At 40.2% G+C, this 27,522-nt stretch overlaps 1 protein-coding gene and 2 long non-coding RNA genes across 7 annotated transcripts in view; 2 read left to right on the top strand and 1 right to left on the bottom strand.

Annotated features, from left to right (window-relative positions):
- LCP2 (lymphocyte cytosolic protein 2) overlaps positions 1-3,812 on the bottom strand; it is a 37,055-nt gene extending 33,243 nt beyond the window's left edge. For both annotated transcript variants that reach the window (XM_068959401.1, XM_068959402.1), the window contains exons 1-2: positions 3,497-3,812; positions 384-446 (exon numbers count right to left, since the gene is read on the bottom strand). In XM_068959401.1, the coding sequence (XP_068815502.1) occupies positions 384-446; positions 3,497-3,574 (141 nt within the window). In that variant the 5' untranslated portion in view covers positions 3,575-3,812. The remainder of the gene's footprint in view (positions 1-383; positions 447-3,496) is intronic.
- Positions 1,554-10,208, top strand: LOC138069088 (uncharacterized). 2 transcript variants are annotated; one of them, XR_011143881.1, is made up of 3 exons: positions 1,554-1,744; positions 5,206-5,477; positions 8,750-10,208. It is a non-coding gene; the product is annotated as an uncharacterized lncRNA (long non-coding RNA). The 2 variants fall into 2 exon arrangements; XR_011143882.1 differs by having other exon boundaries at positions 8,760-10,208.
- A 560-nt stretch (positions 10,209-10,768) lies between these two features.
- Positions 10,769-27,149, top strand: LOC138069087 (uncharacterized). Of its 3 annotated transcripts, XR_011143880.1 has the most exons (4): positions 14,811-15,211; positions 17,437-17,583; positions 19,509-19,613; positions 20,508-27,149. It is a non-coding gene; the product is annotated as an uncharacterized lncRNA (long non-coding RNA). The 3 variants fall into 3 exon arrangements; XR_011143879.1 differs by lacking the exon at positions 14,811-15,211 and adding an exon at positions 10,769-11,066 and having other exon boundaries at positions 19,509-27,149; XR_011143878.1 differs by having other exon boundaries at positions 19,509-27,149.
- Positions 27,150-27,522: the final 373 nt, after the last annotated feature.

Consider the following 27,522-nt stretch of genomic DNA (forward strand, 5'->3'; position numbering starts at 1 on the left):
GCAGAAGAACTTATTTTAACTCTAGAGGCATGTCATAGTGACTTCGGCAGAAGGCCGCTTGTTCTGGCCTTGTCCGCCTCTTCTTTGGTAGGAGAACAGAATTGATAAATGTGAGGTTTTTCTAGTTAATATTTGAAAACAAGCATTTCCTATAAAGAAAGAGATTATTAATTCAAGGCAATATTATGGCTTTATAGCTTCCCTGTCCATTTAAAAGATACTAAAATACATACATATTGAACAACATTCTTGGGTTCCCAGCATTCCATATTCTATCTATATCCAGATATTTAGACCTTATTAACTATCTAGAAGCGAAATGCTGATCCAAAGTAAGGGTCAGAACAATGACCTGATTTAAAGAATTTTACAACTCTACTTACCAAAAACCTTTGTCCGTTTATACTGTGCTTTCTTACGACTTTCTCACAATCCTTGTACTTTAGCTGCCAAAGAAAGGAAGATGATTATTGCACACTTAAGAATGGACTAAGGCACTCATCCACATGGCTAACTTTGAGTAGGTGCTTCAAATTAGCCTCGTGTATGCGAGAGCCTACTGTGTCTTGTCTGTCGTGGGGATCACATTAGTGAACAATATACTTTTTAATCTTCCTTGGGATAAACTCATAAAAACAGATAGATCTACAGTTCATGACCCCCACTTAGATGCTATAACCTCATGTTTTTCCATACCCTGCTGGACTGTCTAAATGGTTCATTTTGGTCCGTAAACATGGATTGTTAAGACAAAGATCCTTCAGTGTATTTTCACATATTTAGGAACAAGAAAGTTCCTGGTTCTATTCGGATAAAATTTAAATGTAAATTGAGGGACTCACAGAAATAAAATAAAATAGCCACGTTTGGAAGTACATGACTTTTAACTATTTCCAGTGGGTGCGTTAAGTTTTAGATTTGAACTGAAATAACATCATGTAAGAAAACAGCTTATCTTTTAGATCTCTAAGGGATTAAATACATTAAATATAATGGCTAGAAGGCATTTCTTCTGTTTCAAGTAGGTAAGTCCATGGCAGAAGGAACCCAAAGAGTAGGCAAAGTGACTTCTGGGAGAACTTTTTATTCTCAAAATAAAAGAATGTCTACAGCCTCGTCTGGGGCTTTAGCTAGTCAAAAGTTATACAGCTAACAGATCTTGTACTGCTGGGAGTCTTAAAGGGAACATTATGTCCTTTCTTCTTCTTTTTTTTTTTTATTCTAGTCAATTTTAAGGAGTACAATTAAATCTTGTAACTAGTTGTTGTTTGAGACCAGATCCTAGAAACATTTGAACAGCTGAGAGTTTATGGGAGCCACCTTCAGTTACTCATATACAGAAACAGACCTAACTCTGCTAAACATTTTCAAATGCATATTAAAACTTGTGCTGACTGAAGATTTAAACCTATAAATAATAACTCTTTCATATAGTGAATACCATCACAGTATCGCCAGCACAATCCTGACAGCAGCAACGAGCAACTGCTAACCAGAATTGACAAAGGTCTTAACTTCCACTGCCCTGTGACATGACCACATGATCGCTTTGTTAGGTGATGGTGGACTTGAATGTGACTGATTGATTGAAAATCATCCCTCCTTTGAAAATCATCCCTCAATTATCTCAGTGCAGCAGGAAAAGATTTGCTCATCCCTCTTGGAACTGAAGTCCTGAACATGGGGCTGCAGGATACTTCCAAGGCAAAATACATCAGTCAGATGAAAATAAAACATTGTTAAGGTATAGTACTGGACCCTTTAATCTATGTGTGAGGGAAATGGTATGGGTTAATTTGGGGAGAAGGATCTGGTCACTTAGCCCGGACTTGTCTAACTTAGGTTGACATCATTGTCTGACAGATTTCCTATAAGACTTTGAGTAGCTTTTCTTGGCCCTGATTCTCCTGTCCAAAAGAGGAATGCTAACATTACCTCTATCCTGGAGGGTGTCTGTGCATCAATAAAGGGGAGGTACTCAAAAACCCGTGTACCAATTATGATAGAACTTAGAGTTGATCCTTGTATTGCTGCTAAGAAAATCATTAGCAGCTCTTTCAGGAAGCCATTTCTTTTGTTAGTCTCTTGGAAATGGTGATCCAAACCACCATGCACCAATGCTGTAATGTCTTCCTTATTCATCTGCAATTGGTTGTTGGTAATAAGCTCATCTGCTCTATCTCTGCTTCTTTGTTCCACTGTACTGTGCTGCTAACCACTGTGCCTGGAATTAAAGGTTTGCAGATAGCTGGCAGTTTCACTTCTCTGGAGATTTTGCAAATACTGATTTTTTTGTTTGATCTGTTTGTTGCCTAGTTTTGCATTCTAGTTTCAAACTTGCCCCAACTCCCCAAAGAAAACTACGAAAACTGTTGAAACCATGAATTTTGCATGATTTCAGTGGCAAACCCTGAAGTGACCCTGTTTTTTTTTTCCCCCCAAGACTAGTCTGATAGCTCACTTGAAAATGAACACATGTATGCTCACATTGCTTGAAAATGTTCCCAAATCTTTTGATTGATCTGAATGTTAAATTCCAAGCTGACAGTTTTGGATTTGAGGAGGAACATATTCTGCAGCAAGGGAGATAGACAAGGCACTCTCTCTTATGTGAATTGAAAAACGATGAATTTGCAGAGAACATATAGAAATGAAATTTCAGTAAAATTGAGTCAGTTACACATTCCTGAGCAATTACAATGGTGTCAGCATTGCTATGTAGAAGATTAACACTGAATTGCCATATTACCTTTGAAAGTATTTCTTAACTGTGGAAAATCCTCCACCTTGTAAAATGAAATTTAGAACTGTTCACCAGTGAAAGGTATGTTAAAAGAAGCAGAAGTCCTTAGCTGACCACACAAGGTAATTTCAGAAAAAGTAACAGTGAGGGGAGAAAAGGGGTGGCTAGTAACCTTGATGAAAAGCTCTCTCATAAACAGGGGAGAAGTGAGGAAATGACCCATGAGTTTCATCCAGGAAGTTTTCAAGTAGGAAACTAGAACCACAAGGCAAAAGGTTTTCACACTGACCCTAAAAAACCCGCAGGAGTTCTTGTATCCACATCTGCTGAGTTCCTGGCTGAGTTCATATGGATGCCTTGATTAGCAAAGACATTCAGAATCTCATTTGTGAACATCGAGCAATTTGAAAAATCTCACTTCTGAAAATCATTGAAGAAGACCTAGAAAGCTTGTAATCTTTACACATTAATGTATTTTACAGCCTTCATCTATGTTTTATCAACAATTGTTATAGTAGTGTGTGCATTTGCTCTGCAAAGCCATCAGTTTCTCTTACAGTTAATTTAAAATACACTTTCAAGATTCATTTATAGGTTTTACTACCAAGTTTAGCTCAGTTTCTTAATTGGTGGTGGTTTTTGGTTTTATTTTTGCAACAAACTTTTTCTGTTAAAAAAAATCTATCTTTAGCATAAACATTTCGCAGTAGTTTGCTCCTCTGTCATACAAAGACAAAACACAGTTAAACTCACCGTCTTAAAATATTCTGCTAAGTCATCCGGGTTCCAGGTAACCACGTCTGAACGATAGGGAATGTTTCTCAAATCCATTGTAAGTAAGTTTTCTCTTTCAGGCAGCTAGAGAATGTTCATGCCAGTAGTGTCAATGAAATTGCCATGTATTCCCTGTGTGTGATCACCTCCAGCACGTATAAATAAATGCCCAGCTCCTTCTCTTTAGCAGACTTTTTATTTCAGAATCACGTTGTTAGCACATCCAAGAGAGCTACTGCTTCCTCTAATACAAAATGGTCTCTTCTCAGAAAAGTTGTCAGCTAGTCAGCCTTACCACTTCCTTTGTCTGTATATATAAATAAGTAAACAAGGAAGCACAGCAACCTGTTGAAAATGCTCTGCTTGCTGCATATAAGTAAGCTCCTATGGACTCTATTTGCTTGTAATTACATCAGAGCACGTCTTGGCATATTTCTATACTATATCCAGTATAAAAATACTGGTACTGCACTGATCTCTGCTGCACTGATCTCTGCTTCTGTGCCAGTCTTGCCCAGGCAGTCTCTGAAAACACAGAAAAGTTTACTTAAGAGAAACTTCTTCACCCTATCTCCCTGCCTGGAGTGTCACATTGGCTTTCTATATTATAATCTAATACAATTCATGCGATAGGTTTCTCAAACTCATATGCAAATTCTAATTAGCAGGCTCTCCATTATGTCTGTGGATTTGATCAAATCATATGTGCATAGCAGTATGCTACTTTATATTACATACAGAAAATAAAAGGTTCTTGTTGACGTTGAACATAAGAAGGTATGAATGATTTAGGAGTGTGAATACAGTCATCATTTGTTCAGTCTTTCAAATTTAGGGTGATGACTATCTCTCAGTGAAATTAAAAGACAAACGTATAAAAAATGACTATATTGCCATTCTTTCTCCCTCTAGCTCCATTTCTTAGCTGCCTCTAATGAGCATTGTTATATGTCTGAAAAAGAATCCACAGAACCATAATATTACCGCAGGTACCTGACAAACAGCATCTGTCATGTATAGCCAATTCCTGCACCATCCATTCAGTGAGACCCTTTGGTGAGAGTACATCGAGTAATTCAAAAGTCACCTGTTTTTTTAAAAAGACCTGGCGTGTTCATTCTCACTTTTCTTGATATGGAGCTTCCTCCCCAGGTTGTACTGGTGTGCATGCTTGGGGTCACGGTCCGCATCTGCTCCAGTGGAGAGGACAGAAGGTGGTATTTTGTGAACTTTCTATATTAGAAAGAATAGATCATAGTTCTGAAGCACTGGAAAGGAAAGTTTCTCTTCTTTCTAATGAAATGCCTCACTCTTGCTCTTTCTAGTCATTGAAGACCTTCTGACATTGGGCCGCAAATTCACAAGTTTATTGCATACAGCTCTAGTTGAGATAGCAGTCTCTGTAGTATTATGCATGAGAATTTTCCTTTTGAAATGTATAGTCTTCATTTGATTTAATGTAGCTTGCTTTTTTAGAGAAACATTTTGGGAAATGATGGCAGCAAGGTATTTAAAATTCTCTAAAACTAAACTGCTGTAACAGCTGTTCTAAACACAGCATAGAACTTAGCAAATACATGGTAGAGCTAAGTTTTATTGGTTCTTATTTGCACTGGCCTGTATAAACCATCGGAAGCATATACTGACAGTATCGCAGAAACATCATCACCTCTTCATTTTAAATCTAGGTCTAAGGAGGAAATAAGACTAAATGAACATGTGACAAAGGAACCCCAAAGGAAAAGTTGTTTTGATGGTGTATCAGCAGCAGCAGTAAAGAGGAGGTTACATGACATCTATCTCTAACTCCCCACCGGGCACCATGAGGTCTTTCAACAAAGAAACGGTTTCTTCCAGTACAGACACGTGAAGAAGACCATGCTGTAATTTCTGACTGTTCGTGCAATTACAGTTTTTCAGTACATTCCACGTGGCTCTGGAATCAAATTTCTATCCCAAGGTAAATCTAATGTAACAACTCCAATTTCAATGGTATTATTCTTTACTTACAGTAATATAAAAATTATTAGCTAAATTAAAGTTTAGTCTGACATTGTTATATGTTCAAAGAGAAAGTCGGTCACCTTTAAAGTCTATCTACTATTTTAGAGAGCCACTAACACAGAAAGTCTTAACACATTGAAGTCATCATTATTATTTGCTTGGATCCCATGATGGATGATCTTTTGTTTTATGTTGTGAGTCACTGTAAATATTTTGTAGGTACATGCTTATTGCATGCGTTTTACAAAATCCCAGCTCACACTGACTTGAGCTTTCTCTTTGTCTAGAACCATTTTTTTTGTAATTTGATAAAGGCATAGGATGTGGTGGCCGTGTCAGGGTTGCTGAGAAAACATAACTTTGAGTTTTCTGCATTTGAATTTTTAGCTATACTGCTACATTAGTGTAACAATTTTGAATTGCATCGCTAACCTATGTATGTATTTTAGTGCGGAAAATGTTACTCAGCTCACAGATAACCACACGTGAGTCACATCCTCCAATCCCAACTGAACTGCATAGAGTTGTTGTTATGAAAAATGCTTTAAATGTCTTTCTTTGTGGCCCAGAAATGTAATTTGGCAAATCTATATTCAACAAAGGGAGATCTTGGTCCTGGAAAAAAGAAAAGGACATAATTGCCTTTCTCTTTCAGTTTTTCCCATGTTCACTTTTCTGGCATTTCCCCACTTGTTTATTGCTTCTCTCTCTCTCTTCAGAGCCACAGTTATTGCATCTAGAATCAGCACTTTCTCGCAGTGCCCCTGTTGCTGCAGCGTCTTCTGCTCATAGAGAGGGAACTCCCAACACTGTAATGGCTGCCAAGAGGGGAAATTGAAAAAGTTGAATGTCCAAGTTTAGGAAAGCCCATGTCTAATCTCTAGTCAGATTTGGGTAGGAGGGTAAAGAAGGATGTTAGGGAAGCAATAACATCCAATTTTTATGGAGGAAGACGGAATGACTGCAGGGTGGTTGGGTGAACCACAACCAACATACAAGGCCACAGAGAGCTCTTGTAGAAGAAAGCCAAGTTTGACAAGCTACATACAGGAATTCGATTGTTAACTGAAAACATTTCAGAGGTGGCAATCCTCACTTTCTGCTTAGATCCTGCTATTGTGTTTTTCATGAGAGGGAATGATCACATGCTTTTAGATCTTAGTAGTCCCATCTTATGTTGCAAGTGAGGACGGAAGTGAAGACAGAATGAGTTTGCAGGACAATACACATCTCTTCTGTAATAGAATTTGTTATAGACATCAGATGGCAATCTTCCATGAAATGGATTTAGATTCAGATTTCCAAATTTCTCCTAGATTTCCAAATTCTGAGGAGAACGTTCATGTTACAACTGTTACCAGTTTCATACCTATTTCACTGTGACCTTTTTTTCCCTTTTGAAAGAATTAGGTCTTTTAAAGTCAATACCTGCAGTGACACAACCTTGGCATAAAGAAATATGCCTCTTCTAATAACAGCTGCCAGCGGAACAGTTTTTTCAGATGTAGCAATGGTCTGCTAAGCAGTATTTGAAATCTGAGAGCCTAGCCCTTTCAGGTAAAGTAGGAGGGAAATTCACGTTGCCCACATTCTGCTGTGTTCAGAGGGCCTCAGTACTTTCCATGTCCTCTCATCTCTTCTGTCCCCTAGCACCCTGCTCAAAGTGGAATCAAGGGCTTACTTAGAACAGCTTTCAGAGTGGTTTATTTTTCTGCAAAAAATAAACAGTTGCCAGGTCAATTTTTCTAGAGCCAAGCAAAAAAAGTTCAAATTTCATATGAATGTGGTCTTCATGTTCATCTCCAGCCCAAAGCAAAGTGGATTTCGATGACATGTTTTTCTGTAGTCCTGGCCAGTATTGTTTTTCAAAGTCTCAGGCAATAATTTTTTTCTTTTCATCTTGGGACTATTTATTATTGCCAACCTACGTTTTCTTTTATCATTGCATCCTCTCATTCCGAGTTGTATACATGCCTATACAACATGGTAAGAATGTTTTCATTTTTATGCCATTTAAATATCTTCCTAGTAATGTTGTATATTCCTTACTGTCTTTAATAATCACTAAGCCACACTTGCCACTCCTTAAATGTCCTTATCCATTATTCCCTTCAATCTTGCAGTCAAATGTTAACCTTCATTTTGCAATGTCTGTGCAGTAATAGAAGATGCAGAACCAAGTTTTTCAAAAGTTAACAAAAACCTCTTTGGCTGGATTCTAATTACAAACCTGCCTCACCACCTAGCGGCTAGCCCGCAGAGAACACCAGTGAGTAGGGACCACTATTTTAAAGCAGAGGCATGGCACACTGATTAGCTGACACTGTACCAGTTTGGTACTTGGGTTAAAAACTAGGTTATGGTTATGCCACCTTCCTAAGAATAGCAGTTGAGGTAGATGCTTACCAGCCTACCTGCATCTGAAATAAAAGGTTTGACTGAATCTATATCTGAGATACAGGCTTCAAATACTATTTCATAGAAAAATTCTGCATACTGTTTCTGAGCTCCAGCCTCAGCAATAATTTTTCTGCATGGAAAAAAATGTACATAATTGAAGAAATATAGCTTTCACTGTGAGTGAATTGTACTAGTATGAGTAGGTGGGAAAATGGAGTTTAGGCAGTTATGAAATGCCTGAAATCCTAGAATATAGCCACTAGAGTGCAGCTGAACTCTATTCAGAAATCAGAAAGGCACAAATACGAACTAAGTTGCTGTAAAAAGGCAAATAGTTTGAGATACTTTAGCGGTAGTATAGTTTCCTTAGGTAAATATTTCGTCCCACTCTTTTAGGGTCATATGTGGCATAATGTGTCTCATTTATCCAAACAAACTGGAAAACCGCAGAGGAGAACTAGAAGGGACTATGTCTACCGAGGAAAGGCTGGAAAATGTTTTGCTTAGCCCGGAAAAGGGAAGTTGGGAAAGGGAGAAAGAAAAAGGAGACAGACTTGTTTGGGAGATAGTGATCAGTTGTACTCGTGCCCTTTGGATATGAAAAGCTCTGCTAGCAAGGAAGGCAGCTGCAAGCTTGAAATGTAGGTATTACAAACTGAGGAGTTCGCCTGCCCAATAGTTGGACTGCTCAGTGCAGTTTGACAGTTCAATTCTTAAACTGCCAAACAGTGTCAGCTATGCTGGGACTCAAAAGGAAACTAAAAGTGGGCTGAAAGGATAACTGGAAAGGATGTTTCATTTTGGATATGATATTTCATTTTAGTACAGTGTCTTTCAGGTACAGCTCTCTACCTGTGAACACAGAAGTGTTCTACGTGAATATGCAAATTGGATGGAGACGCTGGATTTGTTTAAGATGAATATGGAGAAAGTTTAAAATATACCACTGAGCCTGGGGTACCTGCTCTGACCCTTACCACCTCTGCTATTAAGGAGCGCAGATTTCCTCCCACCACTTTTCTAATGCCACCTGCCTTCTAACACCTGCCATAACCAGGGGAAAACTCTTCATTTTAAATTTTCACATTTTACGAAAGAATTGCTGAAGAGGAACACTTCTGAGTTTCAACATGAAAGGTCTTAGTGAACTCAAGACAGATAAAGACCTTCCTGAATTTCTTGAATGCTCCAGACGACTGCTGCCAAGCAGGCTCAGGAGTGTTGCTAAAGTATGCCTTCAGGAATGCTAGCTTTGCCTACTATTGACTGTTTGGGTTTACTGGATTGCTTTTTTGTGTGTGGTTTCCCCTTTTGCCTGAACGAAGTCTGCTGTTTCAAACCCTTCCGGAGTCAGTGTTTGCGAGTGGGCTAATACTGCCCATTGCACAGTGCTGAAGGTGGTTGCTGGAGAGGGGGAGGAAACCTACAGTGCTTAAGGTTGTTTAACTCCTTTACTGTGAAACAGCACCTGGTAACAAGTTATATGTGGTTTTTGAATCCTGTGGTGTATCCAAAGTTGCACACAGCTGCTGCCTGGGAGCTGCCTGAGCGAGGAGCTGAGTGCAGGCTGACGCCTCTCCTGCCGGGGAGGGCCAGCCTCAGCACTGCCAGGTGAGCCCTCGCAAGCCATCCCAGTACTCGCAATATCACAGATAATGCCCTGTTTCATTGATAACAGTGATCTTAAGGAGGAGGAGAAGCTTTCACTACCATTGGGTAAAATACAAACAAGACATAATTGGTTTTGATTTTGTTTTTGTTGTTGTTGGGACTGTGCCTTTGAAAGGAGCTTACAGGAGTGCCAAGGCAAGAGAAGACATTTGTACAAACCATGCCAGGGTTTTGCTTACATTCCTCTGGGACTGGAAGTAGTTTGTCTGGGAGCTGTTAATGCCTAGATGGCGCTGAAACCCAAGGTGTTCCTGTTCGGTTCTTCTATAGGAGGGTTTCAGTATGCATTTTTTGATGCCTCTTTATTTTTAAAAATTGCAAAGAACTGTTCACTTCCAGCACGGATGACTGAATAGTAAAACGAATGTGATTTTGTTTGATCAGACCTTTTCTTAAACCGTAGTATTTCAATTTTATCCAAATATTCTGACAGTTAAATATATGATGATTATTTCGGCTCAACCTATTTTAGTATTTTTATCAAATGAACTGTTGGCACCAATAAACAGCTTGTTGGGTCTAGCATTCAGATTATAAGTGAGCTCTTTTTATTTAGACAGGCAATTGTTTTCTTAACCTAAACAAAGCCAAACTTTATGGAATGGAGCTTGCGCTGCCTTCAGCCTAAGTAAGTACCAGTTAAGAACATTAAATTTTGACCAATGTACAAATCACAATAAAGGCTTGACAAGCAATTGCTGTTAAATTTAAAGTCTAAATCTAAAGTGAATGCTCCAACTATAGAGCATCCTGTCCCTATGCAAACTCAGGCCTGGATTATGATCCTATATATTTTAAATTTTCTAAATATTTAAACAGCTCCCTTAGCAATAAGAAAGCAATTAATGATTTTGCAATGCTGAGGAAAAAAAATCAACAGTTGGTACACTGGTACGTGTTCATTGCAGACTGTTATTGGAAACTTTTTTGTGACTCCTAAAAGGTTCCTGAGAGTCAATTTCGTGCCAGATTAGCAAATGTGGTGCTTGTGAGTGAGATCATTTTGATAAAAATGATGATTTTTCAGCATCTTTGCGACAATTGCAACCCCATAGCAGCTACAAATCTTGGCATCATCCCTACAGTGTTCCTAGCAGACAGAGCAAGAAGCTGGGACTGGGAAGAAATGCTCGCCATTCTTGTAATTCCTGCACACATTTTTTCCTGCAGGAAAAGAAGACCTGTGAATGCTGGAACATTTTGTTCTCTGTAGATATCCTGAGGGCTTCAGAACCAGCAGCTTAGATGCATCTAGACCAGCATGGTCTGGGTCTGGAGGCACAGATGTCTGGGAGAAACAGAGCTGCTGCTAACCAACATAGTCTTGCGTGTAGTTTTGGTTTTAGTGTTAGTTTTGTTTTCAACATGTATATTCCTCTCGGTGACTGTCTCAGAGTTCCCGAAGAGCTGAATTCATGAACCTCCTCCTCCCATGCTTTTCAGCTTTCCAGTGTTGCCTTATGTTCAAAATAAGGTAAGTTCATAAGAAGAGAGATTTCTTCTCATGTACAAGCATTTTGTATTTACTTTGGACTCTACGCGTGTATAGTAGTGTGGCTGGACTTAGAATCTGCTCCTTTTACTCCTCTGACTCATTATGAAAGAGGGGCAGCACAGATCAAAAATAATTATTCAGGTGGGGCCGTCCAGTCAGGTCTCTCACCCCAGGTATCTTCTAGGTTAAAGAAAGAGCAGTGCAAGTGGGATTTCACCTGCAGCTGGCCAGTGGAATTCATGATACACCCTGGCGCTTAGGACAGGTCTGTCTCTTGCCCAGAGTAGTGTAGGGAAGTGATTTGGCCTTTCTTTACTGAAACATTGACTGGAGAGATGTAAACCTCAAAACTACAGAAGGAGGACTCACGACTGCTGCTGAACTTTCACACACAGTCTAAGACAGTATTAGCAGGCGCTGCTGCTGCAAGCGGTAGTCCTTCCTCAGCCTCTGATTTCTCTATCTGTGCTGCCTCCTGACTGGGCTAGCATAAGCATTTTCATGACCTCTTGAGCAAATCGGATCAGAGACTTGGCCATGTTAGCAAATCTGACAAAAAATAGTGATGAAATAGTTTCAGACTGTAATCTCTTACCTACTGTAGCTTTGCTGTATGGCTGTGCAAATGGTTGTGCCTGCACAGGGTAGGAGATGTAGCATAGCAGGAAAAATGGCTGGTGCTGTTTCTTCTGGAAGCAATGCCAGTTCAGACTGTACATCAAACTACAACATAAGTAAGGCGGATCATCCAGAAAAAAATGGGAACTCTTCATTTTAACTGTGTTGTTACTCTCATTTCACCATCTTGTTCTGGCTAGTGGGGCACTCACTATTTCTTGTTTAGTATTTAAACTTACAGAATTTAAATCCTGTTTTCCTGAGCAAGCTGAGCGTTCATTTGGGTGTTTCTTATTATTTGACTGTTATCTTCTGTTTAGCCTAGCAGATTGCAGAATTTAGACATTAGTTTCAAGCAGTTTTATCATAAAGGACTTATAATATGACACTGAAAGAAAGCTGAAGGCAGACACTGAATTGTTTGAACAGTCTGCTGCTTAACGCAGCACAATAAGAGTTGCAAGTTTCATCCGAGTATCTATTTTTAACTGTTCTACAAAACTCCCACTTGTTTCTCATCCCATTCCACTTTTACTCCTAAGTTATCTGGATTCAGTAAAGAAGATTCTGCATTTAGCTCCTGGATGGTTGTTTGAACTGGCTATATGATACCAAGCCTGTGGAGAAATAGAACGGGTCTTTGTTATACTTCTATGTCTTTTACAGGTTTCTTTGTTATAGAAAGGCACAGTTTGTCACTGATTGTAGATTTTGTGAACAGATTTTCTTTCCTCATTGTCAATGTATAGCTTTCTTACAATACTGTAGAGTTTTCTGTGAAAATTGAATTCTTACATATTTGGAGAGTTTGGGTATGTAACCAGTACCCCTGTCGTCTGGGTCTGATTGGCTCCTAAGTGCTTTAGTTTCTAACTACAGGCTAACTTTTCTAGAAGCTGCACGCTCTGTAAGAACTCTACTTTCAGATGTCATGTAGACTGTAATGGGTTGTTCAGTACCACAGTTTCACTTTTTCTCAAAATCTTCACATCATACTAGTGCCTTCTGCAATGCAGAGCTTTGCAGAGCAGTGAATGAAGCTCTTCCGAAAGGCCCTACCTCGTTCTAAATTTTAAATCCCTGCAAAAGAGCTGTCTCAGGTTTCCTGTAGTTGGGGGGAGACTTGCAGATTGACAAGACCAAAACTTGGATGTGATTTGGGAACAGTTCAGCTGGCCCCTAGGCTGTATGAGTCCATTTTGTAGGAATTTATCTTTCTGAACTTTGATCTCCTGCGTGATTTTCAGAAATAATTGATCTTACGCTTGCACTTTGAGTCCTATATTAAACAAATATTAGTGTCCATATACTATCCTACTATGCACTTCTGCTTGCCACATTGGATTGTGATGAAGCTCTGGTCATTCTGAAAGTCTGACATCCAGATGTTATCTCTAGCCTATGTGCTTTGGCTTGCAGGAGTTTGGACGTGAAAAGCTGCTTTGCAGGCAGTGGTCCCAGCTCTTATCTCCCTGGTTATGTTAAAAAGGTTTGACTGGCTTCTGCTGTTATCCCTGTACTATTGCATTTGGACCATCAGCCTAACACAGAAGCTAAAGAGAAGGCAAACAAGCCCCACATCTGAGAAGAAAATTGTAGCCTTAGGTACAGGGAACTGTAGGTATCAAACAGTATTCATAAGCTAATAGACTGTCCAGCTCATTATGTCGCTCACAAATTGGCCTTGTTCCTGTTGACATGTGTCTGGATGAGGAAGCACTGAGTGTATACAAAGAGTCTGCAAGTGCCTGCTCTGCCAGCAGCATTCTCTCTTGCATGTCACTACCAAAAGTTTGGTGCTACTTACTTTTATACCTAATTCATACCTGAAGGAAAATTGTCCTTGGAGGAAACAAGAACGTTGTCCAGATCCTGTGTCCCTGTGCAACAGGGCCTGAGGGCACTAATAGGCCTTAATGGCCCTGACAAGCCTCACCTGGGTGCCCAGCCCAGCCCAGCCTGTGGTCTAAAGGCTCCTCTTCAGCTCAGTCCTGTGGCCCTGTCTCTGTTTCTGTCTCCTTTTGCTCCAGACTGGGTTCCTTGGAGAGACCCTGGCCCTGGTTGTCACTTGATGTGTCCAGGACTGTTGATGGACCCTGTGACCAGCTGTGGCTCTGACACCACACTCAGGCCCCCTGGGGCTGCCTTGGCAGTGAGACATGGCCTACTCTGGGCTCACCCTGGCACCCTGCTCCAAAGGACAGGGCCCTCCTCCCAGCTGCTGTTTGGGTTTACAAGCGGAGCTTTTCTTACAGCAGACTGCCAGCGGTGCGCAAGTTTCTCACTGGCCTCAATGTCACACTTGGACTCTGCTAAAACATTTGTCACTGAGGACTTGAAGGAGTACAGAGAGGTCCCCTCAGATAAGGTACTTCTTGCTTTCAAGTAAAGTTTTTGTTTTCGAGCCGAAGTGTCTGCTTTCCCTTCTTCGTTGCACCAGTCATAGGCTTGATGCAACGTTTAAGAGGGGATGACAAATGTCTGGATTGCTTTAATTATATTCATTTAAAGACAAGGGCTGCTCAGTGCTCTTATTTATGTGACTGTGTTACTTTAGGATGGTCTGGAAAATGAATGACTCTTCCCACTGTTGGTACTTTCAGGAGGGTGAAGTTGAGGATGAGTTCATTGATGTTATTATGAGGTGCAAGTGGGACTGTTAGGCACTTTCTCTCTTCCCCAGAAATTGCTGAGACTTAATGGGACTGAGGAGCTGAACTAGTTCTCCTGTAGATAAGATGGGATATAGGTGAGATGCTGTATCGATCTGATCTTTGCTGTATCGATCTGATCTTTGCTGTACAAGAAGTTGCCTCTGTATACTTGCTTATATGGCAGAGAATGTATTTGTGTCCTACACAGCTGGGTACACGCACCTGCATGCTTGCAGTGCATCTCCAACTTAGAAGCTATAGAGCATGCAGTTTTAGCATGCAGCCAAGCCTGGGCTATTGATTTGTGCTCAGAGATGGGACTCTGTATCCTCAGTGCCATGATTAAGCAGCTGTAACTGCTTTCTGAGTGTAGTTTTCACTCATCTGGCTGGTGTGGCAATGGGAGGAATTGTTTCTATTGAATTTCTGATGTGTTGTCCAGTCTGATTAATCCAGACTGCTTGAATGTTTGTCCAAAAAGCAGAATCTGTTCTTTTGTAAGAGACTTCAAATTTCTCATGCAGTTGCTGTTCTTAAGTCAGACTGGGTATGGTAAAGACACCCACCTACTGTGGCCTGGCAGTAGGAACACGTGCACATGCGGCCTCAGAGCCAGCTGTTCCTCCTTTCTGGACCATAGTGAGGCTTATTTAACTCACGTATCTGACTTATCTGCAGACTGCTCAGAAAGCAGCAGCGTGGTCGTGAGTTTCAGCTATAATGACCGGAGACATCCTTTATCCATAAGATCCTAAGATAATTCAGGTTGGAAAGGACCTGAGGAGGTCTCTAGTCCAGCTCACAACAGGGTCAGGTGTGAGGTCAGACCAGGTTGCTCAGGACACTTTTCAGGTGAGTCTTGAAAACACTGATGACACTTAATTATGCATGTGTGGACTGGAGGTGATTTTGGGGGGAAGGTTTTCATGGAGGAATCTTCTGTTCTTGTATTTTTTCGTTTTGAGTAGCAGCCCTTTTATGTTGACTTTTGGGCTGGAATTGTTTCAAGAGTTACTGAATTTTCTTAGATTCAGCTTCTTGTTCATTTAGACAAGCTTGTTTTTGCTCAAACTAGTGAGCAAAAGATAAATAATGATTCTTGCAAAATGAGACAGTAGTATCTCTAGTGGAAATGGTAAAATTAAAAACCTTTTAACTCATGAATAAAACTTCAGATGAAAGGTGAAAGGCTTACCTCATTTATACCTCTGCCCCACAGTAAATGTTCTGTAAATATAATTTGGAGCAGGTGTGAGGCCCTTTTTTGCTTTCTCCTTAAGAAACATAGAGAAATTATCTCTTTCCATTTTTGTATTTCCACAGCAACAAACTTGCCTTTGTACTTTAAGTATTAAAGCATGGATGCTGTCTCCCAGAGTCTGTCCAGAGCCTGACTGGTTGATTGGTTTTGTTGTTGTTATTTTTGTTTGTTTGTTCTGTGTGTTTGGGGATTTGGGGTGGGGGGTGGGGAGGAATGACTTGCTGTGCCTCCGTTGAACCAAGACAGAATCGCTACTGATCAGCATGAAGTTTTGCAAAGGGATTTACAATGTGATAAGTCTCCTGGAGATGGATCTGGATAGGAATCTTAAAATTACTTGATCCTTTCTTCAGATGCCATTTCTAAAATAAAATTGTTCTTATTTGTGTGGAGATGTATATAGGTATATATAGGAGCAAAGAGGGAATATTTTTCTATCTGTAGCTGCAGTTCAGGCTTTGAGCCATCTAGCTACGTGGTCATGCTCTTAGGGTCGTGTCGGATGCTGATTTTGTTAGCACTAAACTGAGTTGTAATCTTGGGTAGTCAGTGTATATGGCACGTAGCCCATGTACACAATTTGCTAAGCTATGCGCTTGTGTGGTTCAGTCAGCTACACAGCTGCCAGTTCCAGATTGCTTTTGGATAATACTGAGAATCTCTAATAGGCAGCGTAGTTCTGGAATATACTTCAGCCGTCCTTGTTAATGGATGGATGGTTTAACAAGAGAATCCATTTGTGCAAAATGAGCTCAGGTTCCCATTTGTGCATGACAATCAGAACTGTATCAACACAACATCTATCTTTATAAAACTGCACATATAATCATATTTGCTTTCCAGGAGAGCATATATTAATTATATATTAATAAAAATCAGTCCTCTCTGGGTATGTCAGGGTTCAGGCCTCAGCTTCTTAAATCTCAACATTTGTTGAGACGTTTTTTGGTAAGAGCAGAAGTTCATTTGAAAAATAAAAAAAAAAAAAAAGGAAATTGTGTAATAAAAGCAATAGAGTGCTTCTCTTAACCAAATTAAGCTTTATCGTCTTGTCTGTATAGAGAAGAAACTGGTGCATGCGCAGCAGAAGTGATACGGAGGTGTTAGTGCAGAAATCAGGTATGAGTTGAGGATAGCTTTTGAGATGATAAAGGGAGCAAGGACGCCCTGTTTCCTTGCACAGTGTTTGTAGGATTATGAGGAAACCTTCCCATGAGCAGCTCTGACCAGAGGAACTGAAACTGTTACGGGGTGGAGTTAGAGGCAGGCAGCTGGGGCCAGGATCGGTTACGGAGGTACATGGACATCTGCACATGGCCAGTGATTCACTGGTATTTACTGCTTTTGAAGACAGGCTTAGTCAGGGGAGGAAGGGGGGAACCCCAGCCCCTGACTGTTATGGAAAGGGAGCCCTTAAGGCTCTCATTGCCTTGCCATAAGCTCTACTGTGGAATAAGATGATTCAGCCCAAAGCAATGCACAAAGCTGAAGCTTGGGCGAGTTCCAGGCAAATGCAATTTGTTGAAAATGTGCCTCAAAAAAGATATGGGAAATACTTTCTTCAGAAAACATAAGCAACTGTATGATCCATCTTCTTAGGAGTAATATAAATTACTGAAAAGGGTAGTCAGAGAGTAACAGGTTGCAGGGATAAGAATACTGAAACGTTTCTGAGGCAAACAGCTACGGAATCACGGGCAGTAAGAAAAATGAAAACATTAATAACTGCTGTCATTCTAGGTTCAAATCAGTTCAAATCTTCAGTTTTACACAATCTTTATAACTGAGTATAACTTTATACTTTTCTTTGCTTTAGGCACTATATGTTAGCCTTGAGTCTCTTGCTCATGGATCATCCCCAGGCGAGACAGAGGACCAAAGGAGAGACAGAGGATTCGGTGCCAGCTGGATTGCATGGAAAGGCCCAGGCTGAGGCTTGCTATACGCTTTTGGCAGAGCCAAAGTATCCTTGATTCTCTATTAATAAAAGTACTGAATAGGATTTAAGAATACTTTCGTTCCAGCAGTTAATATTACATCCTGAACTCCTTCTGTCAAACTGATATGCTGAAGGATTGCTATAGGAAAGTGTTGTAAGGAGCTGGGCAGGAAAAGAATTAAGGTGGAGGTTTGGCAGCAGCATCCACTTCCCCCATGGGTTTGAGTATTTATGGTTTCAAAGGATGAATGAAGGGAAGAAAAAAAAATCACCTGAGTTAACACAGTGGTGAGAATCAGTCCCAGGTGGGAATGTGCAAAGAGAGGGTTGGGCATAAAGTAGAAAAAGTTGCGTTATTTACAGTTCTGCTGTAGCGCTTGCTGGAAGAGGTACAAGATAATTTTATTGTATTTTAAATGGGTACAGGCTTTGGGTGACTGCCTTGCTTACAGTGAGGTGATACCTTCAATTTTCTCGGAAAGGAAGCCCAACAGGCAGCTGTTAATTCAGTAATTTAACCTATGGGAGCAATTTTACTGTGACTATAATAAGTTTCAAGGTAAAATATTTTTATTTATGAAAAAGTAGTAAGCAAGATAAAATTGGGTAGGGCTGGGAAAGAATTCAAATTATGCTTTAGGCACATTACTTCCTGAGGCGGAGTTAGTTATATTCATATCTTGATTCACAATATTTCCATTTCTCAGTTTTTATTATTGCAGAATTATTCATGAATTTAAATTGGGTCTGAACACTGATCTTTGACAGAACATTTCTAGCTTTCCTCTCCCAACCATGCATATCACCATTTTACAAAGCAAGCTGTAGGGAATGAGGCATGTGTAGTATAATATATTTAGTAATTTAATTATTTAGTTCTAAGGAGATTTTCTGAAAAGCAGCAAGCCACATTCTCTGATGGTCCTTGTAACAGAGAAAGCTAATTTGCGAAATAAACTGCTGGTCAGATCAGGTGATGGGGAGTTTTGCATGGGGAATGTAAGTGTCTACATAACTGATGTTTTTCATTACATTTCTTTTCCCCTCCAAGCTCTGCATGTAAAAAGGACACACTTCTAAAGCAAAGCAGGAAAGAAAACTGTATTTTTTTCCAGTTACCCCTTAATGATGATAATTTAAACAGCTCCTTTACAATTTCTTCTTACAATACTGCTTTGATGCCGCAACTGAGATGCAGGCCTTAGTATAGTAGCTTCTTCTTAAAAGCACAGTTCTTGCCTCAGATAACGTATGGGAAGATTGTTGCAGAGGTATAGAAGCCTCTCAGGATCCCAAGATCCACAAAGACCACTGCCTAATATTTAGGCATTTCAGCCTGTTTAGACATGGTAAATTTTCACCAAAGTACCTTGTAGGTATATGCAGACTGCTGTTCTTGAGCTGCCTGGAGCATCATAGACTTGCATTCCTCAAGGAGCTGCCTAATGCAAAGTGGGGTACGCAAAGCACACAATGATATACACCTCTATAGATCTTGTTATTTAAAAAAAAATGGGAAGAGGTAAGGTGAAAATAGAAAGACTTTACAAATAGAGATTGACAGCTGCTCCAGAATAATTGGATTAGCTTTCCAGGAATGACTGAACCCGTCAACATAAGCATCATATTCCCATCTGAGTGCAAGATCTGTTCCCTTGACCTTTTCCTTGGCTAGTGCAAAAGCGCGTGTGTGCGTGAGCTGGGAGGTGCTTGGATATTAGAGGGATGAGCATGTATAGAGTATCACCATGGTCACACAGAAATTGTAAAGCAGAGCAGGAATTTTAATCCATGTGCTCTGAGTTCCAGTCCTGTGCATTAACTGCAAAGCATCTTTCCCTTAGGGAGTAAGCACTGCAGTCAAAGAAATGATGCTTGGCAGAAATAGATGCCTTAGCATAGCTTTCTGCCCCAATTAATGTATACTGCTCCATAACAGAGCTAATCAGCTTTGTTGCAGCATCACACTGCATCTGCCATACTGCTCCAGTATCCAAGCTATGCGTAGCAAAAGCTGACAGTTGCATGGGGTTAGCAAGAAACTTTCTCTGCTGGTAAGTTCTTCCTTATGGCAATTCTGACTCTTTTGAAGCATCTACTGCTGTTCACAGTAAAATAGGGTCCGTCCTGCGTTCCTGAAGTACTAACGATATCGCAGAAGGTGCTACACTTCCAGCAGCAGATCCTAGGAAGCAATACAGCTCCAAAAGCTTTGCTGGAAGCCTTGTTTGAATCATGCCTGAGAGCTCAGACGTGTGTTTGGGCGCTCCGTGGAAGTGGCTGTTGGGAGGGTGCTCACTGCATTCAAAGGAGAGGGGCTGACCCCAAGGCACTGTATCTAACTTGATAAGAAAACTTTAAACAGATGTAAAGGAATCCTGAAAAAAGCAGATGTTTTAAGACTCAGTAAGAATAGCAGTACTGTGTAGTGTTGTGAAAGCCTGTTATTACAAACCAAGCTCAAGAGAATACAAAAATAAGCAAAAGAGCATCAAGTTCTCTGGTGAACTAATGGAACAAACCTTACAGGAGCTTCTCATCTGTCTTGCTCGCGTCAGCTATTTGTCCTAGTCCTGATATGCTAAAGAGCACGCTTCACTTATGCATAACGTACAGTGCAGTTGATGCCAGCTGAGAAAATGATAACTTTCAAAACAGTTGGCTCCTTTTCTGGTGTGAGCATGCTCACAGGGCAGAGACTATAGCAGCTTCAGCTCTGCCAGTCCACTAATACCCGAAGACATTTTAAAGTTGCTGCTCGGGTGCACGTCTAATTCTGATCTTGTGCAAGGACTTGATACATCTCAGCACTTGGAGAGTCAGAATTACAAGAATAAATCTGAAGATCATATGCAAATAGGGGAGGGAGTGACTAGAATTTGGAATAGTGGCATTTCATGCTCCTGTGTGTGTCTCGCTTCATCTGCGCTGCTTTGCTGTTTTCTCAGCCTTCCCTCATACTCATCTCTCCTTGATTAAATGGATCCTTCAAATCAGGTAATATATCTATTATATTTTATCCAACAGTAAGATAAGTGAGGTTACTTCCTCCTCCTTTTTTTTTTTTAATGTCTTCCCAAATGTAATGGGTCATTAATCATCACATGACATAAGTCTGAACAATTTCACTATCTTTGCATCAGCCAAGAATTTGTCCTGCAGAATAGAGGGGTATGTAGTGGTTCAGTGCCCCCCTCATAGGTGAGAACGGGTAGACCTCTTAGCTATTAGACTGCCCTGAATTTGACCCCACCTGGGTAGACTTGTTCTCCGGCAGATTCCCGCCATACGGATGGACGGTGATTGGAAGGGAGATACCATGTGATAATAACAGGTGCCAGCTGTCAATCATCAGAATGTTCCGGAACTCGTTGTTAAGTCACCAAAAAGGGTCAGAAACCGACCAGTCAGGAACCACTACAAAACATATTTGACCGTGCCCATGATTTGATTTGGATATAAAAGAGCAGCAATTTTACCACTACCTCGGAGTGGAGGTGGAAGAAGAGAAGAGGCAGCAGAGTCTTTGCTGGGCGAAGAGCTGAAATCACTCTTAACAGAGCCCAGGCGAAGAGCACCGGACCCGAAGCAGCTGGACTGCAGAAGGAGAAGGACAACAGACTCGCTCTGCTCCAGGACTCGCCTCCTTGGTTCGGGATGCCAGATCGAGAACATCGAGGATCCTGCCACTGCCGCCTTGGCAAGTGGCCCTCCGCTCACTAGCAGCACGTGAGTTAATTGGTGCACCGCCGAGAGTTATTATAGGATCGGATCCTGTAGCTCTTGTGAATCCAATGGTCTCTGGCCGCGGGGTGAATCCAATGGTCTCTGGCCGCGGGAGAGCGCGCTTGACAAATTCTATGGTCCTTGACTGCCCAAGAGCACATCTGCTGGGTGTGGCTTGACAGGGGTTACTCTCTTCTTTTTCCATTTAAACCATTTATTTGGTGTTTGCTTACCTGAAGTGTTGGGATTTTGTCTTCTGTACTATCCTTTTGCCTGATTTTTCTGTAATTGCCAGACTTTGTGTCTACAGGAAGCTTCATGTAAATACTTGTACGTAGTTCAATATCACGAGTGTTATTAAGCTGTTACTAGGGGTTATTGCTAATATTCTTCTTATTTGCATTATTGTAAATTCATCCATCAAAGTAAGACCCTTTACACTACCATCCTCAAACTTGTTTAACTGTTATGGTTCAGTAAGTCATCCAGTATGCCTTTTAACTGGTGTGGCCGTTCTGCTTACTCGGACTGTGACAAGGTGTTATTTAGTTATTAAGTCAGGTGTTTCCTGCGCTATGGTTGCATCTAATCCATATTAGTCAAAACCATTTTTCAGTTAGTTATCCTCCGTAACAAAAGATCTGAGGGGAAGGAAAGATGCTGCGGGGCATCCTTTTACCCCTATGGTGCCTGCCAACAGACTTCACGAGAGCTAAGGTAACAACCATCTGGCTATTTTGGTTTGTGCGAAGATACTAGCACTCCCAGAGCAACTAGTAGAGGGGGAGAGCATGAAGGTAGCTTAGAGCTGGCCTCACATACCCATGGTTCTCTTTGGCCTGAGGGAGCACCATCCTCTTCCTCAGCTCCAAGTCAAGTCCTATTCTTCTATTCTAATCCTGCACCTCTGTTACGACCTATGAAGGAGAGTTCGTTTTGAGAGGATGTGAATTCAGTGCCTATCCTCTGGGCCTTTGTTAGGCTGAATGCAATAAGACAGGCCTAACTCGGAGGTATTTTGAACCTGTTTATAAGTAGCTTCCAATGTGCTGTGTTTGAAATGAGTTGCAAATGACACATAATTCACCTAAATTTAACTTCACCTTTCACAAAAGAACAATTCTGAAAAGGAAAATATGGTAAGAAATTGAATTAGGTTTCCCATTGCTGAAAGCTTATAAACAGCAGCCTGATGCAGTAAGCCTGATAATGAGGATGGAGTGCAGTGTTAGTGAGGCCTTGACATTAAAGGGGGAAAAACAGATGATTTTATGAGGCCGCTGGTGTTGTGAACAAATGATCTGTATTCAAAAGAAAGCATAGAGCAAACATTAAACTTTAATGGAATAATCTCAGGGGGAGGTTATTTTCATGCAGCTGAACATTTTTCTTATTAGCATAACACATGGTCACTCTTGCAACGTGCATAATAATGTTGTTCATCACCCAGTTGTTCTGTGTAAAGGTTAAGTCTTCTTGGAAGTGTAGTCAAATAAAGTAGTTCATTATGCACTTTGGAATGCAAGTCTCCCTGTGAAGATGGCATACTTGAGTTCTGTGTACTACTACTACAGTGCTACTGGAAACTGCACATGTTTTGAATATTCAAAAGATAAAGGGTAGTGCTAATGTTTTGCATTAACTGCCTTTGGAGAGCAGACTTCCTTATGCAAGATCTGTAAGGAGTCATCTCGCTCTGTCCCCTGTGAGATGAGAGAGGGTCTTAGTTTGCATGTGGGAGAGTTGAAAGATTGTGTGATTTGGTCCCAACGTTTCAAAGCTAGGTATGTCGAATGAGGCACCTGATTCCTTAATTAAGAATTCTTACGTTCCGAAGCGCAGTTGCCGGATTCTTAAATATACCCGGAGGTGGGGACTCTTCCACATCGGTTCAGAGGACAGCAACTGTCACGCTGGCTGATGAGGAGCAGCACACCTCCTGCCTGTGCTCTTTGCATGTAGAGCTCCTGCCTAGCTCCGCTCTTCCCTCGCTTTCTGCTGTACTAGCAACCACCATTTTTATATAACTATTAAAACTAAACCCAGTTCCATATATGCAAATGTACATAGGGACAGATACAGTATAGACACCAGCAGTGAGTTTAACCTTGACTTCCTGCTTGCTTTCTTTGCGCAAACACTTGTGTTTCTTTAGAAAAGAGAAATACTTCAAAGTGGTGTTTTCAGGTTTATAATAAGATTTTCATACTTTTTCTCACCTCCATATCTGTCATTCCAGCTTGCTGTATGCATCTGCCAAGAAAGTTTACAGATTTATTACAGCGGGGGGCTGGGCTCTCTGGTGATAAGAGCAATCGTAGTTTCTGGGGTTGGTTTCTGATCTTGGACAAAATCAGATAGATGTCTTAAGCCTTGGATTGGTTATCTTTGAAAGCAGTCTACCAATGTCCACATCTTAGGAGGACTGAATTTCCAGGACTGCTCTTGTTAGGTCCCAAGTTCCTCAGTTCCTGCTGACTTACCTCGTTTTGAAACGCGGAGTCCCTCAAAGAAGCAGCATTGAACCTTGCTGGGTCTAGCTGATAATTAACAGAAAGGCATATACAAAACATGCCATTAGTATTTTATTATTTTGGGAATGCTAACATATAAATATGTATTTGTTGCAAATATAGACTGTGACTAATTCATTCATGAATTTCTTGAGTTATGATTGGTCATGTTGTATCAAGAATTCAATATTTGCATTTAGAAAAGCACCCACTGTGATTTGCAAATGTGACTCAGCAGGATCTGTGCTCCTAACTTACGTGGATGCTTTCCTAAGTCCGATGCAGGAAGTCTCTTTCCCATCTTCCTCTCTTACTAGTGCAAATCAAGGTTAAACTCTTTCGGTGCATAGCGTGTTTCTTGAAATGGTGAAAACCTTGTGGCTGATTCTTTAAAATTTTATTCTGAACCTCTCAATAGTCATTTTTTTTCTGCTCTAAAGTTCACAGTGTATAGATTTTTATAACCTAGCCTTTGCGGTGGGGATGAAAAACCTAGGAGTATACTTAAAATGAACTTACATTTTTAAAAACTCATTTATGTAGCTTGCTAATTGGACTAAAACCTTATGGGTAACCCTGAGCTGCTGCACTGTGGACTCGTGACTTGTAGCTGAAAATCTGTCTTGGGATGTGTGATCCACGTTAAGCGTGCAAGTGCAGGATGCTTGATGTCTGGATTAGCCAAGCGTTTCATTTTGTGTAAAACTTTAGATTTGAAGCACTGAAAAATGCTGAGTCATACTGTTTATATTTTTTTTTCACAGCTCTTATGGTATCTCTCATGTTTATTGGTATGTTATCAGCTGAAACCATTAAAGCTATGGATTGTTTTATGACAGGTCCTTTTAACAGAGACATTTAGAACTGTGAAAAACAACTATGAGCAATTGGTAAAGATTTCTGAAATGTGAACCCTGTAGTTAGTCACTCATGGAGAAGTTGTATACGTTTGTACTCGCTGTCTTTAGCTACTCATGTCTATTGTAACGAGCGAAAACTTTCTCTAGTTTAAAATTGGGTTACCTCCAGTAATAAATATTAGACTCTGTGTATTGTCAACACTTAAACTGGTTCTTAAAAAACAAAAAGAGAGAGAAAGGTGACTGAATGGCCAAGGCCTATTAATTGGTTTACTTTTGCTCGGTTATTTCAGTTGAGGATTTTGCATGTTCTTGTTTATCGTGTCATTCAGAACTCGGCCAGATCACGATTGAGGGCACAATTTTAAAAGTGAGAGTTTTTTTAAAAAGCCTTGGTGACTAAGGATGAGATGACTGGCAATGCTTAGATTTTTGATTTGTATTTGGAAACAATGCCAAACTTCTTGTGAACTGTGAAGCAAAGTCCATATTTTCTTATAAACTCCAGCTAGCATAACAGAAGAACCTAAACATATACCAGCACTAAAAATATCATCAAAAATTGCCTACTGTGTCAAGTACACAGCCCAGAGGCGGAGGGGGGAGTGAACATAGGTCAATCAATCTTGTCTTTTTAAGGTGTATATTTTTCTGTCAATTTTTAAATGCCGGGAATATTATCCTGACTGGAATAGTTGAAGTATCACTGCTTATGTTTTTCCGATGAAGATGGGCAAAGCATTTATCCAGTCCTGTTCTGTTTATCTTGCTCAGAGTGAGACGGACTGCATGATTTTACTGGTCTTTTTTCTAGTTTTTATGACTTATATGGTGATCCTCCAGGATACTAATTTATGTCTTATGTCAGTTATAGAAGCAATTACAATATCTCTTACCTGTGTAGCCCATGTGAGACTTGAGTGGCTCACAGTTCCCTTTCATTTATATGTGTATTGACCTTTTTCGTAGGAAAGGTTAAATTTCCTCTCTAGGTTTGCACTATATTGTAGTATGTAGATCAGCTCGAACAATACCGAGAGGTTACTGCCTAGAGACCTGTTAGATTAAGGCAGTTACCTGACTGTAAATATGTAAAAACACATCTGTAAAGGAGAAAAGGCCATTTGATTCATCAATGGGTTCATGGTTGAAGTTGCCAGGCATACAAAAGAATTGGCCTCCCATCGAGGCATTGCAAGTTACTACACATAGATACTCAGGCACGATAATGTATTTTGCAGTCATTGTACCGTGTTTGCAGAATTACTGTGGTTAACAAAGGTATCTCATTCCCAAATGTTATTTATAATGATACCACACTGAAAGCAGACCTACTGTAGGGGTCCTCTAAAGGAAGACTACAGTGAGACAAATACTCCATTTTTCTAACAGCAGTGAAAGAGATTTTTATTTTTCCCGCTTTTAGAAGCCCGCGTTTTTCAGACTTAAGATTTATGCATCAGATTTTAAATGGCTCGTACAGGAGTATGCCCACAGTGATCTAAACAGAAAAATTATTCATGCGTAAGATGCCTGTTGTCACCCAGACAAAATAATGAACTGAAGAATTTGCAAGTGAAATTACAAAATCAAATGAATTTGTATAAAAAATAATGAGCCTTTCCTTGTCAAGTTTACTGATCTGTGATTATAATCTCAGCAAGGCAGTAACAAGTTAAACTCAGCAGGTATGTTTTACCTAATGGAAATTACCCGTTTACACCTCTGGAAAGAGGAGGGAAGGGAAGAATTTACCTTCTTTCGATGCTCTAAGGAAAGCAGAATAATATAAAGCTAGTAATGCTTCAGGGTTACTTGACAGTCTCACTGCCAGAAGTCACTTACTGTAGTCTAGTGTAGGTCCCCCCCCTCCCCCCAAGTATTATGACTGTCTTTGCAGTCGGATTAGCATCTACCCCCGACTTAATCTCATTTAAACTTTTTACAACAATGTAAAGCCTCTTCTGATTTAGAACACTGAATTCATTTAAAAAGAGGGAGCAAATAAGCTGCATATTGCTGTTCCTGTATCATCAGTCTTTCACTTGGTCTTTCTGCCCTTCCGCTAGATACCTTCTGGACGCACCTTGTTGTTAGCAGCTTCTGGAAGCTATATATGGGGGATGATTTAGTTTGTAATGAGTCCAGTAAAAGGTTCCCATTATTCTGAATGGGAATTAGACTGAAAATGATGGGATTGTTCTTGCTTTAATTTCCTTACCATTAGTCTCTTGCAGTAGTTAAATATTCAGTGTATTGTGACTTTTGTTGGTGACTTTCCGAACTCATTTATTCCAAACATTCTTGTCAACACATGTTCCGTTTAGTTTTAGTTATCTTGAAGTTGAAAATGCTGATTGTGATATCAATCTCTCATGCAGTGTAAGTGTTTCTGATGCTGGATGCTACCTTTCTGATACTGCTGCTACCTTTGTCCCAGTTCTGTGGAAAATCAATGGAAAGGCTTTGGAACATTTAATTCAGAATTGCACTGAGCCTATATACATTTCTTATAGAGCAATGAAAATTCCTTGTATTGTTTATATTCTAAAGTTATGTAATCCTTCTGCTTTCTCAAATATTACTAATAAAAAAAACTTAATACATTTCAGCACTTGGAAATGGTGGGGAAGTTTGTCCAAATTGTGACATTTATTGAGGCTATGCTTTTAGTTGAACAAGGAAAGGTCAAGAAAATGTGCCACTATTTGTATTTAATAAAAATACGGATGAAATGTAACATGAGTTCTTTTCCAGGAATTATCTAGCATTATCTAAATGTATGCTCTCCAGTTAAACATCCGTTTTCCTTTGCATGAAATGATCCCAGTCACCACAGATGAATATTTTAATTGCTTCTAATT

Source organism: Struthio camelus, chromosome 13 (genome assembly GCF_040807025.1).
Source record: "Struthio camelus isolate bStrCam1 chromosome 13, bStrCam1.hap1, whole genome shotgun sequence".
NCBI classification, from domain to species: Eukaryota; Metazoa; Chordata; class Aves; order Struthioniformes; family Struthionidae; genus Struthio; species Struthio camelus.